Consider the following 15514-nt stretch of genomic DNA (forward strand, 5'->3'; position numbering starts at 1 on the left):
ATTTATAAATACAATTATTAAAACGTAAAAGCATGTAAGAACTTCATGAACATCCTATGGTTCTCTACTGTAAAGGTTAAAGTAAAATAAAATATTTAATAGGACATAAGACATCATCTGAATGTTGCTGGGCTTCTGAAGAATCTCAAAACTAGACTTTACTCTGAGTGAGAAGAAACTTACTCCACTGCCCTGCTTTGCTTCACTGATGGAGAGAATCTCTTTAGAGAAAGGAGAATTCCTGTGGAAAGGGAATATTTGACCTAGCTATCTGGAATATCTGGGTCCAGAAAGATTTCCCAAAGGCTGAGCACTGTGCCAGGAGGCACGGACCAGGCCACGGCCATGAGGAGCTCACAGCTATGGAGAACTCGGGGATATGGGCACGGGACCACCACTGACAGCTTGGCAGACAAGGTAACATCAGAGCGTGGCCCTGGAGGAGGACTGGAGAACATGCCAGAAATCAAAGGAACTGAGAGAGAACCTCCAATCAAAGTGAACAGCCAGTGCCAATGAAGAGCACAGTGAGAGGGTCCACCTGGGGAGCCAGGGTGCATGGCCCGGTGTGGCTCCCCTTAGGGAAAGCACAACCTGTTTTTCACCTTTAAGTTCAAAGGGGGCTGTAGCGGTTTTGTGGGTGCACTTCATCAGGTTGAGGAAGTTCCCTTCTAAGTTTGCTGAGTTTTTATTAGAAATAGATATTGTACTTTGTCAGATGCTTTTTCTTCGTCTACTGAGATGCTTATATCATTTTCTTTTTTTAGTTTGTTGATATGAAGAATTACGTTTGCTGGTTTTCTAATGTTAAACCAACCTTGCATTCCTCAGATAAATGTCACTCAGTCAATATTATGGTAAAAAAATTCCCTTAAAATTTTCCTATCTATGTTCAGGAGTCTTTGTTTTTGTTTTCATAATCTTTGTCTGGTTTTGGTATCAGGGTAATGCTGACCTCATAGAACGAATTAGCAGTATTTCTTCTTTCTCAAGTTTCCTGCAAGTAGAGCTTACATAAAATTTGTATTATTCCTCCCTTTATGTTTGGTAAGCTGCATGGGTGAGCCACCTGGGCCTATATTTTCTCTGTGGGATGGTTTTAACAAAAAATTCTGTTTCCTTAATGGATATAAGGCTATTCAGATTATCTACTTCCTTCTACGAGTAAGCTTTAATACTTTTGAGTCTTTCAATGAATTTGTCACCATTAAAAAGAATGAAATAATGCCATTTGCAGCAACATGGATGGACCTAGAGATTATCATATTAAGCTCAGTAAGTCAGAAAGAGAAAGACAAATATCATGATATCATTTATATGTGGAATCTAAAATATGACACAAATAAACATACCTACAAAACAAAAACAGACTCACAGATACAGAGAACAGACCTGTGGTTGCCAAGGGGATGAGGATGGGGAGAAAAGGACTGGGAGTATGGGATTAGCAGATGCAAACCATTATATATAGGATGGATAAACAAAGTTCTACTGTATAGCACAGGGAATTATAGTCAATATTCTATGATAAACCATAATTGAAAAGAATATGAAAAAAGAATATATATGTAAAACTGAGTCACTTTGCTGTACAGCAGAAATTAACACAACATTGTAAATCAACTATACTTCAATAAAAATTTTTTTAAAAATGAATTTGTCCATTTCACCTCAGTTTTCAAATTTATTGTAAAGTTGTTCATAATATATCCGTTATGCATTTAATATGTGTAGAACCTGTAGTGATGCCACCTTTTTCATTCCTAATATTTTTAATTTATGTCTTTTCTCTATGATCCATCTGACTAGAAGTTGGTAGACTTCACTGATTTTTCTCAAAGAATAAGCTTTTGGTTTGTCAATATCGGGTTTTTTTGTTTCCAGTTTCACTGATTTCTGCTCTGGTCTTTATTATTTCCTTTTCTACTCTAGGTTTAACTTCCACATTTTTTTCTACTTTCTTCACGTTGAAGCTGAGGTTTATTGATTGAAGGCTATTCTTCTATTCTGACATATGCATTAAGTACTATAAACTTCCCCAGAACTACTGCTTTAGTGGCATCCCACAAATGATATACTGTGATTTCATTTTCACTCATTTCAAAATACTTTCTAATTTTTTATTTCTTCTTTGACCCACGAGTTAATTATAAGTGTCATTTTGTTTCCAAATGTCTGAGGGTTTTTCAAAGATTTTTGTTATTGGTTTCTAGCTTAATTTTATTACTGTCAGAATATACTTTATAAAATGAGAATCCTTTTAAATTTATTGAGATTTGTTTTGTGGCCCTCTGTATCCGGCAGGGCTCTCCAGAGAAACAGAACCACAAACCAACAGGGCACGTGTGTTGGCAATATTTGTGTGTACACATGTACAAAGAGATTTATTTTAAGGAACTGGCCAGTGTGATTGTGGTAGCTGGCAAGTTTGAGATTTGTAGGGCAGGCTGATGGGCTGGAAACTCAGTCAGGAGCTATGTCACAGCCTTGAGGCAGAATTCCTTCTCCATTTTTGGAGAAAGGGATTTTGGAAATTTCTCCCCCCAAAATTCTCAATTTTTGCTCAAAGGCCTTCAGCTGGTTGGATGAGGCCTACCCATATTATGAAGAATAACCTCTTTCACTTAAAATCAACTGGTGGTAAATGTTAATCACATCTCCAAAATCACTTTACAGCAACATCTAAACTCGTGTTTGACCAAACAACTGGGCACCACAGCCTAGTCCCGTTGACACACGAAATCTAACCATCACAGCCCAACATGGTCTACTTTGGTAACTGTTCTATGCGCACCTGAAAAGAACATGTACTCTGTACCCAGCTGTTGTTGAGCAGAGTGTTCTATAAATGTTGATCACGTCAAATTGATTGACAGAGAAGATCTCAACGATACTATCTCTACTCATTTCTGTCTACTTTCTCCAACAATCACTGAAGGATACTGAACTCTCTCAATTTATTTATGTCTTCTTGCCGTTCTATCAGTTTTTGCTTCATGTATCTTGAAGCTCTTATTAGGTATATAAATATTTATGGCTTACATTTTCTTGAGGAATGGAGCCCTTTACCATTGTGAAAAGACCTTTTTATCCTTGGTAATATTCTTTGCTCTGAAGTTTACTTTTCTCTGTTCTCCATAAGGCCACTCCAGATTTTTCATTAGTGTAAGCATGGTATACCTTCCTCCATCCATTTAGTTTCAAGCTATTTTTGTCTTTATATTTAAAATTCATTACTTGGAAGTAGCTAGAGTTGGGTCTTGCTTTTTTTATCCAATCTGACATTCTCTACCTGCAATTAGAGTATTTAGACTACTTACTTTTGATCTGATTACTGATACGGTTAAGTTTATCACCCATCATCTTGCTATGTCTTCTATCTGTCCCATTTTCCTTTGTTTCCTTTGTCCTCCCTTTATTCCTTCTTTTGGACTAACTGAATATTATTTATGCTTCAACTTCTACCTCCTTCATTGGCTTATTTGCTATAACTTTTTTTTTTAATGGTTGTAGGGAACTTCCTTAATATGATAAAGGGCAGGTATAAAAAATCTACAGCTAACATCACACTTAATGATGGAAGACTGAATGGTTTATCTCTACAATCATGAACAAGGCTAGTACAATAAAGCAGGGAAAGGAATAAGTTAGCCTGCTTGGAAAGGAAGAAGTAAATTTTTCTATTCACAGACGATCTGAACATCTACTTAGAAAAGTCTTGTTGGATTTAAGATTGACTACTTAATTTTGAAGATTCCTCTGAGTTTTCTCATATGTGCATGTATTAGTGGACACAGTCATCATCTATTATTTTGACACAATAGGCACGCAGGAGAGGGACGACAACCCCGGCACGGCCACACGACAGGACGCAGGCAGCCATGTGGCGCATCTGGGACAGGCAGGCAGGGTCCAGGCTGGGTGGGCAACACCGCCTGGACGAGACGAGGCCTGGCCTCCGCCTGCTCTGTAACCAGGGGACGCCTTCACCACACCCTTCAGCTCATCCGTTCAGGCAACCCCCAGTTCTGTTCCTCCTCCCCAACTTGTGTATTGTTTTTAATAAAACACCTGCCCAAGTATTATTTCAATAGATCTTCACTAACAACCTGTGAGAAAGGACTTTCTCCCCAACCTGCAGGTGATCAAACTGGGGCTCGGGTGTTTTAAGTGAGTGCTTGGGGCCCCTGGATGGACTGTGTAGGTGTCAGAGCAGCAGGGAGACGGCAGGACATGCAGGGGCAGGAGCACCTACAGCCTCAGCTCAAACCCCCACCATCCGGAAAGCGGCCGGCAAGACACTGGTTCCCACAGGAGATGCCCGTGGGCGGAGCTGTTACCCTGATGGCCGAGGCTGTTAGGCCTGTTCCCTGATGTTTTTAAAGACAAGGTGTTGTTGACAAGGGTGGGCACATATCAGCAAGCTCCCCAGAACCACATGTGCACAGAGCCCAAGGGCAGGCCCGGCTGCCCTGCCTCCTGGTGAACTTTGGTTTTGTTGGGATTTCCAAGTGCTTCTCGGCAGGCTACCAGCGGGTGTGATGCGTTTACAGAGCACTGCTGTCGATGGAGGGAAACTGCGGTGTATTTAGCAGCCGGACATGGCAGGGGCCTTGGCTGGATTTAGCTCTGGCTGTGGGACAGGCCCTCCACCCTCTCTGAGTGCTTTACGCTCCAGGCCCGAGTAGGACAGGGCACCATGCAGCCCCCATCTTTCTGGGTAGTCTGGCTCTGGAGGCTGTAAATTGGATGCCTCCATCAGGCAAAGCCGCAGCGAGCCTTGAGCGGGACATGGCCCAGCCAACAGGCAAGAGGCCTCCCATCCGTCCATGCGTCCCCATTTATGCAGCCCCAGCCCAGGACAGGCGGTCCCCGAGCTTAGCCCCTCCCGGGCAGGCTCTCAGTGCAGCCCTGCCACGTTCCAGGCACGCGGCCACATTTTGTGCACACGGTATTAACTCAGAAGGCAGGGCCGAGCCTTGCTGTCACTGGGGAGCTGGCTCAGCAGCGCCAAGAAACTGGTCAACGAGAGACTCCAGGTCGGCCACCCAGTGCCCAGCCTAACCGGGGCTGCTCCCCCGTAACAGCCAGCAGGGCTCATTCACCAAGTCTCATTTCTCTCTCAAAATACAGGAATCAAGTCCCAGTCCATTACCAGTTCTTGATTTGATCAGCTTTGTTTCTCCTCCCTGCCCAGCTCTTCTATTATTTAAGCCTCCCAACAACCCCATGAAGGGAGCATGATTACTCCATTTTACAGATGGAGAAACTGACGGTCAGAGAGGCCATACTGCGGAGTCTAGCTTACAGGAATATTCTGTCTAATGTGCACCCACTTCACACAATCTGTTTTCAATCCTAGAAGATTCTTCAGGGTGTGCAGAAAAGCTGGGCATAAATGCGGACAGACATGCCGCGAACCAAACGGGGGAAGGAATCTTTCTGGGAAATCCGAAGAAACACATGTTATCATTTCCCACTTCTTGAGGGGCTCCCCAGAAGCCACCTTCACTGAATTACTTGTTTCCATGGCTACACCATTCCTCAGCGAGGTTTCCAGGTTTGGCACGTCCCCAATGAAAGCCGTCCCTGCTCTGGGGAGAAGGCTGATGTAACAGGCTCGGCAGCGCCAGGAGGCTCCCACGTGACAGCACCAGAAGCACAGGAGCCGCTCGCAGACGCCACTCCCGCGCCGAACCTCACAAGTTCAACTGAACCACGAGGACGCATCTGGACGACCAGGGAGAGTTGCGACATTTCACAGGTTTGGACTCACTGCACCCCTCGCCAACAGACCTCAGACAAACCGGGTGACTCCCTCTCGGCACAAAGGCTCCCACGAGGTCAGCACATCCACCCGACAGCGTTCCTGACAGCTCTAAAAGGAGACTGGTGTGTGTGGATGCGGATAAAAGAGAATTGTGGGCTTCCCTGGTGGCACAGTGGTAAAGAATCCACCTGTCAATGCACAGGACACGGGTTCAAGCCCTGGTCCGGGAAGATCCCACATGCCGCAGAGCAACTAAGCCCGTGCGCCACAGCTACTGAGCCTGCACTCTAGAGCCCGCGAGCCACAACTACTGAGCCCACGTGCTACAACTACTGAAGCCCGCGTGCCTAGAGCCCGTGCTCCACAATAAGAGAAGCCACCCCAGTGAGAAGCCCACGCACCACAACAAAGAGTAGCCCCCGCTCACCGCAACTAGAGAAAGCGCACGCACAGCAACGAAGACCCAACGCAGCCAAAAATAAATAAATTAAATAAATAAATAAAAAGAAAATCGTGCCACAGCTGCCATCAACAGCAGACGGAGAGGGGGAGGCCACAAGGCCAACTGCAGAGGCAAAGGTAACAATGCTGAGGGGCCTGACTCGGGAGGAGGAACACCTGAGACGGCAGGGAAGTGACATCCGGGGCCTGGGAGGAAGTCCCTTTCCCAGCTTCTCCTCCATGGCTCCCTGCCAACAATCCACCCCAACAGCATCTATGCTTGCGGAACTTCTATGCCTTCGCTCCCTCTGGCGGGACTCTTCTTCCACATCCCAGGGCCCTTGGCCAACACTACAGCCCTGATGCACAGCCATCAAGTTTCTGTATCTGAGTGACGGAGACTCCCAGCTACGCCACCTTCCTCTTTCCCGCAGGGCCCTCAATGGAGAAGACTCTCCCCCGAAACCCAGCTCCTTAGCACTTCAACCCACCGACGCAACCTCTATCAGCCCAGGTTGGCGCGTTCCCTCCGCCACAGCCTCACGGTGGACGGCGTCCAGGTCCTTCCACCGTCATCTTGTTTCCGTCAAGCGCAGCCCCAATGGCTCACAATTTGTTGTCCCACTGACTCACAGCCAGTTTGGCCAAGCTCTTCTGATGGGTCTAATCAGTCAGTGACCCTGTTAAACGCCAAGAACGTAAGCAGTGCCCCAAAAGCCTGGGCCCGAACACACGCCTACTGACGTCATTTTTGGCGACTTTGCTGCCTGCTCCCCAGTCACAGCTGCTGAGACCTCTCGACCTCTCGCTCTACACACGCTCCCTGGGCAAGCGCGTCCCAGCCAAGCTCTCCAGGTGCCGACGAGTCGCTGACGACCGAGAGCCCTGCCCCGACTCCCCTCGCGCTCGGAGGAGGCAGCTCGTCTCCGCCCCGGCTCCGGCCCAAGGCACCTGGGCACCAACACTCACTCGTTACTTGTGTGTTCATTCCGCTGCCTTGGTGCTCATAAACCAACAAGTGGAAGGAGTCGCCTAAGGATTAAGGAAAGTTTACGGGATAAACATCTGCACTAAGAATAATGATGTGATAGATAAATTTTTTAAATGAACAAGAAAAAAGCAGGCGACGTTCTACTTTCATCAGGACAGTCCTAGATTCAACCCACAAATTCCCGAAACTTCAGGAAATTAAGAGACCACCACCGCACGAGGCACTCAAGCTTCAGTGTAATCGCTTCCCGAACCTCACACAGAAGCAGAAATACTGAGAAACCAGCTTTCCACAAACACAGATCTGTTATCAAATACACGCTTCCTTTCCTTTCTGAAAAATACTCAGCACTCTGCCTCCCAGAGGCTCGGCAGAAACCCAGAGCGCCAAGCCCCTTGGCGGGCTGCCCCGGGGGGCCGACTCACCTTCACGTGACCCAGGTCCCCAGGCCGGCTGCCCTCAGCTGGGTTCACGGGCTTGCTCTCCACCCGGGGCCTCACGACCTGGCGGAAGGGGCTGCACAGCGGAAAGCCACTCACACTGATGCTATCTGAAAGATGAGAATAAAATTGTAAGTGAGAAGTTAACCGGATTTTTTTTTTTAATGTAGGAGATTTTATTCAAAAACCACTAGTATCTGGAGTAATGCACCCGTTTGCGCTCACTACTCTAGCTCGTGTTAACTACAACCGCCCGGTGAATCTCCCGCGAACGCAGAGTCACACCTACCACAGATCAAAGTTGAGGACGTACCACTTCCGAAAAACGCCAGGTGCCTACCATCTGTCAGGAGGCACAGCCGCAGCACCACGTCACCTGCACCAGCCCCCAGCTTCCTGTGCTCAGACAGTGCCAAGCCGCCTTTACCTTCCAGCCTTTGTACGAGCTGCTCCCTCAGCCTCTGTTCACGCAGTGGCTTCACCGTGCCACTTGAACTTAGTCTAAAAGCCCATTCCTCTTCCAATTTCAGGAGGCCACTACTGTGTCACAGGACCATATGTAAACCTCTGTAGAGCACTCACTGCCACCTGTTCTTCTTCTTACTTGGTGATCTTACCTGTCAGTCTAATCCAGGACTCCTCCTTAAGTCCTTTATCTCACACCCCACATCCAATCCAAAAGGAACTCTTGTTAGCTCTCAGAGTATTTCCAGAAATGGCTTTCAAGGCCACCAGCCTGGTCTGGTCGCCATCAGCCCCTCCAGGACTAAGAATAAGGCCTCCTGGCTTCCCCCCCATGCCGCTCTGGCTCGTTTCCATCCACAGAAATGTAAATCAGGTCACGCCCCTCCCAGGACGCTTCCTGTTACTCAAGGGCCCTTTGCACAGCACAATGGCTGCATGAGGTTGAAGAAAAACGCATTTTCAGACCGTAAAAACTGCTGACAACAGTGTAAGTAAGTATCTTCTGCACCCCAAAAGAAACTGACTCAATTATCAACTAGAACCACTTCTAAATTAGATGGAGGTGCCCACCAATTATGAAGAAACATTTGTTAGGAACATCGCCATGAAAAGTTAATTTTATTTATTTATTTGTTTATTTATTTATTTATTTTTGGCTGCATTGGGTCTTCGTTGCTGCACCTGGGCTTTCTCTAGTTGCGTCGAGCGGGGGCTAGTCTTCATTGCGGTGCGCAGGTTCCTCATTGCGGTGGCTTCTCTTGTTGCAGAGCACGGGTTCTAGGCGTACGGGCTTCAGTAGTTGTGGCACGCGGGCTCTAGAGTGCAGGCTCAGTAGTTGTGGTGCACGGGCTTAGTTGCTCCGCGGCACGTGGGATCTTCCCAGACCAGGGCTCGAACCCGTATCTCCTGCATTGGCAGGCAGATTCTTATCTACTGCACCACCAGGGAAGTCTCAAAAGTTAATTTTTAAATGACTTGCATTAAGCAGAGAAAACGCAAACCCAAAATACAATTCCAGATGGTGGCTAGAGGACAGTTTATGCATCCCTCAGAATCCCAACAGAAAGTCAACCGAGCAGCAGAGAGCAACACCAAAACTCAGTTACAAGTAAACCAGGTGCCAACGCATCATCCAACAGGCAAGCAGGTGAGTACAAACCCCCAAGAGCCCACGAGCAACTCACGCTGAATAGTTACCGAATGCACTTCAGGAGCTCCTACTTCTCATAACAGCAGGTAGACAATTCAGACCAACCCAGCCGCTGAGAACAACTCGAGAACGCAGACAAGGTACTGGAGGGCTAACAGGGCAGGGAAGAACTCCAGGACCACGATCCGGCAGAAGAAGGAAATACAGGGACACAGGCCTGGCATTAAACTTCCCCAGAGGTGCCTGCAGCTCCCTGAAGAACTGACCAAGAGGCTGAGAATCTGAGCAGAGCCTTTCACACTCAGGTGGGAAAACAGTGACATTCTGTGTCCCCTAAAAAGAGTGGATGGTAAGCCCTAGAGGCTTTGGGTGGGACCCGAAAGGACGACACACTAAGTGAAGGACAGACTGGAAATAAAGCGGCCGCCCAGGGACCAGCGCCCAACTGTGAATCAGGTCAGTACCTGCAACCGGATTCAGGCAGTTCTCCTGCCAAAACACATTCCCTGTCGCCCCTACTCTGTCCTGTGTCTTCTCACCTTTGTGCACCTCTGACAACCACCTTTGTGGATACTAATATCCCCAATTCTTCACCATGCAGCCGCCCTGCCTGGAAATACTCCTTCCTCCGAGTCCGGGCACCTCATCTACACTGAGACCCGCGCTCACTACAGCTGGCCCCGTATCCAGGAAGACAGGCTGCGAGGCAGGGCTGTGGTGGGGACTCAGACGGGTCAGGGCATATAAAGTGTTTGTCACAAGACCTGGTACCTGGCAAACATTCGGCAAAAACAGCTATTGTTATTATAGCAACCTATATGCACGTCCCAGATTCCTTACATGACTATAAACTCATTGAGGGCAGAATTCTTATCAATATCCCTCTCATACACCCCCCACAGTAGCTGGCACAGGCTCTAGCAAATCATAAACCCACAGTAAACGTTAAGTAAATGAATAAATCACAGGGTCAAATTTGGTAGTTTACACACCATGGTCAACGAAAATTCCATCATCCCAAAGTCACATTCAATAATCAACTCAATTCATGGTTAACTAAAATTTCATCATGTGTCTCTGTGCAAAGACCCATTTGCAAAAGTCAGTCCAAAGCTGTGAGATTTGGATGGGTTTTTCTCTCCCTTTTCTCATTCTCCCAGCATCATGGGCATAATCTGTAAAACCTCTCCACTACACCACAGTACCTGCTGTGAGGGAACTAGTATTATGAACACAGACATTTGCAAAACACAAACTCCACACTCTTCAGCTAGAAACTAGGTCACGTGGAGCCTGTAAGTGAGCCCCAAGGTCACCCCTGCTGAGTTAAGGCAGGTGCCCAACGGATTTTAAATGCCATCTCTCGTTCCCCCACGCACAGCCTGGAGTACAGCGTACTTCACTCTTCCCAGGAGAAAGTTTCCATCATTAGCATATTACGCAAATGCTGCTAGCTCCCAAAGGCCTGAGGTCCTTTTCTGCCTTGGAAATACTGATCCTGTTTTACACTTGTAATAGTGCTCCAGGCCTCCTTTCTGCAGGGGTCCAGAGGCTCGGGGCTGTAGTGGGAAATGTCCTGAGCAGCGGGTTGGTCTGTCTGCCTTCCTTGTGGAACAGCTCCTTCCTTCTCCACCCCAGGTTGTTCTGGTGGGATCAGGGGTGGCTCTAATCCAGCCGTGGTGAGAGATGGAAATGTTCCATCAACAGTGGTTGATCCACAGGACGAACATGAGACCCCAGAAGGGTCTCGTGGAGTCTTTCTGAGATTTGGTCTACGAAGGGCGGGGCGAGTGGGGTGGATCTTCCTTTGAATCATATGTTCTCAAGATACACGTTTGGGCCTTCCTGCAGCCATCCTTCCCACCACACTGCAAGAGTGAGTGAGTCACACAACCCTGTGACTTCAGTTTTCTTGACTCTAAAATGGGGACCAGCTCAAGGGAATCAGTGAAAAGTACAAATCTGCAACGTCTTGGAACTGGGGGGATCTAGGATGTGGGCACTTAGCCAAAAAGGCTAAAAATTACATCTGAAATTTGCCTCCTTTTCTGACAATGACTTCAAAGCCTCAAAGAAACCTCAGAAACCTGCAATCTTCAAGCTCAGGAAAAAAAAAATATACTAAAATAGCTACCCTCCGGCTTCTTTATAGATTAAAGAATTCTGCCCCCTAATCCAATTGAGAATGGAAAAGACAAGCTATGTATAAATTATAAATGGGGACAGAATATCAGCAGCTCTGTCCCCATGGGAGACAGAGGGATGGGAGGGAGAAGCCAGCCTTGGGAAGGCCGGAAGAGGAGCACTGCAGCCATATAAGGATAGGGCTGGAGAGGAGGAGGCCGCCACACAGGGTGGCGAGAGGCTGGACGGAGCCAATGGAGCGAGCAAGGAAGGGGCTGCTCCCAGCTGGGCGGGTGGAGGGCAGCAAATTCTGTTCAACCATTTCGGCCAATTTTCCTGCCAACACAGGCTGCCACAAATAGAACAGAGAACAGATTGGGATGACAAGTAATAGGAAGACAAGACCAAAAAAGTTACAGACAGACGAAGGCAGCCTCGTAGGAAGACCGCAGAGTTGAGTGGATTTATGAGGACAGAGGGTATTTAAGAATGGGATGAGCCTGGTAGATCATCATGAATCAAAGTGAGCTTTTAGAGAGAATTTCACAGTTGCTGTTTATAGTGCTCAATTTTTCTATTAAGAGCATCTCTGTGGGCAATTCAGAAATACAATTTTGTATGCTAAAATAGTACTTGTCTCTCGAAGTCAGCTTTATCACAGCCACGGTGACAACTGGTAGAAATGACAGCTGAAAGTGGGATGTGTATGGTGGGAAGAAAAAGCACAGTCGCAATAAAAATACTGCAACTAAGAAGGGCTGGAGGCTGAGTGTTTACTGCATGCTCAGCACAGCACTGGGCACTTAGGACATGTCATATAACTGCTCCTCACACCCTGCCGGGTGGGCATGGTTTTATCAGTTCTACAGATGAGGAAGCTGAGATCCCGAGAAGGTAAGTAACTTAGTAGTTCATCAGAGGCACAGCCAGAACTAGAAGTCAGGACTGTCGGATGTGTGATGACCCAGCAAAACTGGCACAAACAACATGCTTCAGCCCTAACGTGAGCTTACGAAACCTCCCCAGCCAGGCTGCTCTGCAGTGCACCATCCCACGAAACCTACCACGAGGCCCCTCACAATGGCTTAGCAACCGTCTCCGGTGAGGGGGCCACTCCAGAAATGTGTCCATTTTTGTGCACTTTCAAAAGAGACACAAATGCTGAAGGCTGAATACACACTTTTCTCACTGGTGACAGGTATATGAAATAAACTAAACTGGAATAAAATACATTTACAAAGGCCAAAGGAGACAACCATCTCCCCGTGGGAGTTTGTCAGGGTATGCTGTTCCAGGTAGAATATATTTTGAAGATGCTTTTTCAATTATTCATGAAGTCCGTGGGTGCCAAAGAGCCCATCTGGTTATCATAACATATCCTCAAGAAAACCAAAGAAGTAGAAGCATTTGGCTCAGAAATTAGACAATACTCATCCTCAATTTCCATAGAGAAAGTGGTGTGTTTATTCATTCAGAAACTTTGGGATATGCTTAGGAAGAAAAAATAAGTCATGTAGAAACAGTGGCCTTCATATACCATTCAAACGGAAACAGCCCTCCCTCCATCCCCCTGGCCTTCCCTCCTGCTAAAGTAGGGGGAGCAGTGCCCCTCCTGCGGGGCCCAATCGGTCCCTCACTGCTCTCGCCCCACGAACGGCCTCCCGGGATGTCTGCAGCCTCTCCCTCCTCCGCGCATTCTCATTCCAGGCACCCTCACCCAGTACCAGGGCTTCTCATTTTAACGTCGTTACAGAGACACAGTTAGCATATCATAACCTGCAGATGTTTCAACTGTACAATTGGAGGAGTTCTGACATTCCTAAAACAAGCAACACAATTAAGACGGTGAACATATCCACCTACTGCCAGGTTCCCCGTGCATCCTCGCACATCCTCACTGCCACCCTCCTGGCCAGATACCCACTGCTGGCACCAGACATGAGGGTGCGTTTCCCAGAAGTTAACACATTATACATTATACATATTGTACATTAATCTACTCTTCTCTGTCAGGCTTCTTTCACTCAGCGTACTTATCTCGGAATCATCCTGAGTTATTGTGCATATCAATAGTTCACTCCTTTCTGTCGTTCAACAGTATTCCAGTGAGTGGCTATAACACAATTTGTTTTTCCACTCACCTACTGACGATCACTTAGGTTGTTTCTGGTTATTACAAATAAAGCTGCTCTGAACATCTGTGTACAAGTCATTGTATGGACACATGCTGTCAGTTCTCCTGGTTCAATATCCAGGAATAAGTTGGCTGGGTCATATGCTAAGTGTATATTTGATTTTCCAAGAAAGTTATTAATGAGCTGTTAATATGCTTGCAAACAAGAAAAAGGAATTCAAAGGAATAAATAAGGAAGAGGAGCCTATCAAAAACTAAGCAGGCAATTTAAGAACAAATATCACCTCTTTTGGGGTTTTTTGGTTGTCTTTTGTTTTGTTTGGCAGCATCACATGGCTTGGGGGATCTTAGTTCCCCGACCAGGGACTGAACCTGGGCCACGGCAGTGAAAGAGCCGAGTGCAAACCACTGGACTGCCACGGAACTCCCAAAATATCACCTCTTGAAGTGAAAAACAAATTGGATAATGTAAACACTCTTTAAAGAGCCAAACAGAAAATTAGGCAAAAAGAAAAAGTTAGTGAATTGGAAAAAAGAGGAGTGGAAATTATCTAGAATGTGGCACATGGAGAAAGATGAGGAATGTGAAAGAACATTAGAGGCCATGGAAGAGTGAGAAGCTGCACAGGTGAACAGGAGTTAGGGAAGCAGGTGAGAGTAAACTGGGGAAAGTTGGTATCTGAAGAGAGACAGACTGAACATTTTTCATAATGGAAAAATGTGAATCCTCAAATTCAAAAAGCACAAAAAAACTCAACGGGACCAATAAAAAGAAACACAAACCTAGAAATGACACAGTAAACCTGCAGAATACCGAAAAATAAGAAAAAGATCTTTTTGAAAACATACAGGGGATTGATATATATACACTAATATGTATAAAATAGATAACTAATAAGAACCTGCTGTATAAAAAATAAATAAAATTCTAAAAAAAAAACATACAGGGACATGTCCACACAAAAACGTGTACACAGATGCTCATAACAGCATTAATCATAGCAGCCAGAATGGAAACAATTCAAAGATCCATCACCTGACGAACCAATAAACAAAAAACAGTCTGTCCATACAACAGAATATTACTCATCCTCAAAAAGGAATGAGGAGGGAGGGAGACACAAGAGGGAAGAGATATGGGAACATATGTATATGTATAAATGATTCACTTTGTTATAAAGCAGAAACTAACACACCATTGTAAAGCAATTATACTCCAATAAAGATGTTAAAAAATAATAATAATAACAATACAAAAAAAAAAAAAAGGAATGAGGGGCTGACACAGGCTGCAACATCGATGACCCCTGAAACATCATGCTAAGCAGAAGAAGCCAGACACAAAAGGCCACAGATTGTATGATTCCATTTATATGAAATGTTCAGAATAGGTAAATCCATAGAGACAGAAAGTAGATTTCTAGTCACCAGGGGAGGGGAGAATGGTGAATGGCTCCTAATGGGTTTGGGGTTTCTTTTGGGGATGATAAAAATGTTTTGATTTTGGTTGACTGCACAACTCTGAATATACTAAAAGTTACTAAATTGTACACTTTAAATGGGTGAATTTATGGTATGTGAATTGTATCCATTTTTTTTTAAATTAAAGGATATAAATACTTAGGGGGGAAAAAAAAAGAAAAATGGAGATTGTATCCAAAGGAACAATAATTACACCAACAGCTAACTTCAACAGCAATGGAAGCCATTAGACAGTATGAATTCATCTTCAAAGTATTTAAGAAAATTTAACTGCTAACCTAGAATTATGTACACAGCACAACTTCCTATTCTTAGAAATAACTGGTGACATAAAGACATTTCAGAACAAAAGCTGAGCAAACTTACCACCAACACATCCTCACTAAAGGAACTCAACAAGAAAAGGAACCCTCATACGCTGTTGGTGGGAGTGTAAATTGGTGCAATCACTATGGAAAACAGTACAAGGTTCCTCAAAAACCTAAAAATATAGCTACCATTATGATCCAGCAATTCC

General features: G+C 45.8%; 1 protein-coding gene across 4 annotated transcripts in view; it reads right to left on the minus strand.

Annotated features, from left to right (window-relative positions):
- Nucleotides 1-15514, minus strand: part of TRAPPC9 (trafficking protein particle complex subunit 9) — a 535221-nt gene that overhangs the window by 332923 nt on the left and 186784 nt on the right. For all 4 annotated transcript variants that reach the window (XR_009697631.1, XM_061171479.1, XM_061171478.1 and 1 more), the window contains one exon: nucleotides 7628-7752. Coding sequence is in view for 3 of the 4 variants with exons in the window: in XM_061171479.1 (XP_061027462.1) it covers nucleotides 7628-7752 (125 nt within the window). In the remaining variant the exon portion in view is untranslated. The remainder of the gene's footprint in view (nucleotides 1-7627; nucleotides 7753-15514) is intronic.

The sequence above is a fragment of the Eubalaena glacialis genome, chromosome 17, assembly GCF_028564815.1.
Source record: "Eubalaena glacialis isolate mEubGla1 chromosome 17, mEubGla1.1.hap2.+ XY, whole genome shotgun sequence".
Lineage (NCBI taxonomy): Eukaryota > Metazoa > Chordata > Mammalia > Artiodactyla > Balaenidae > Eubalaena > Eubalaena glacialis.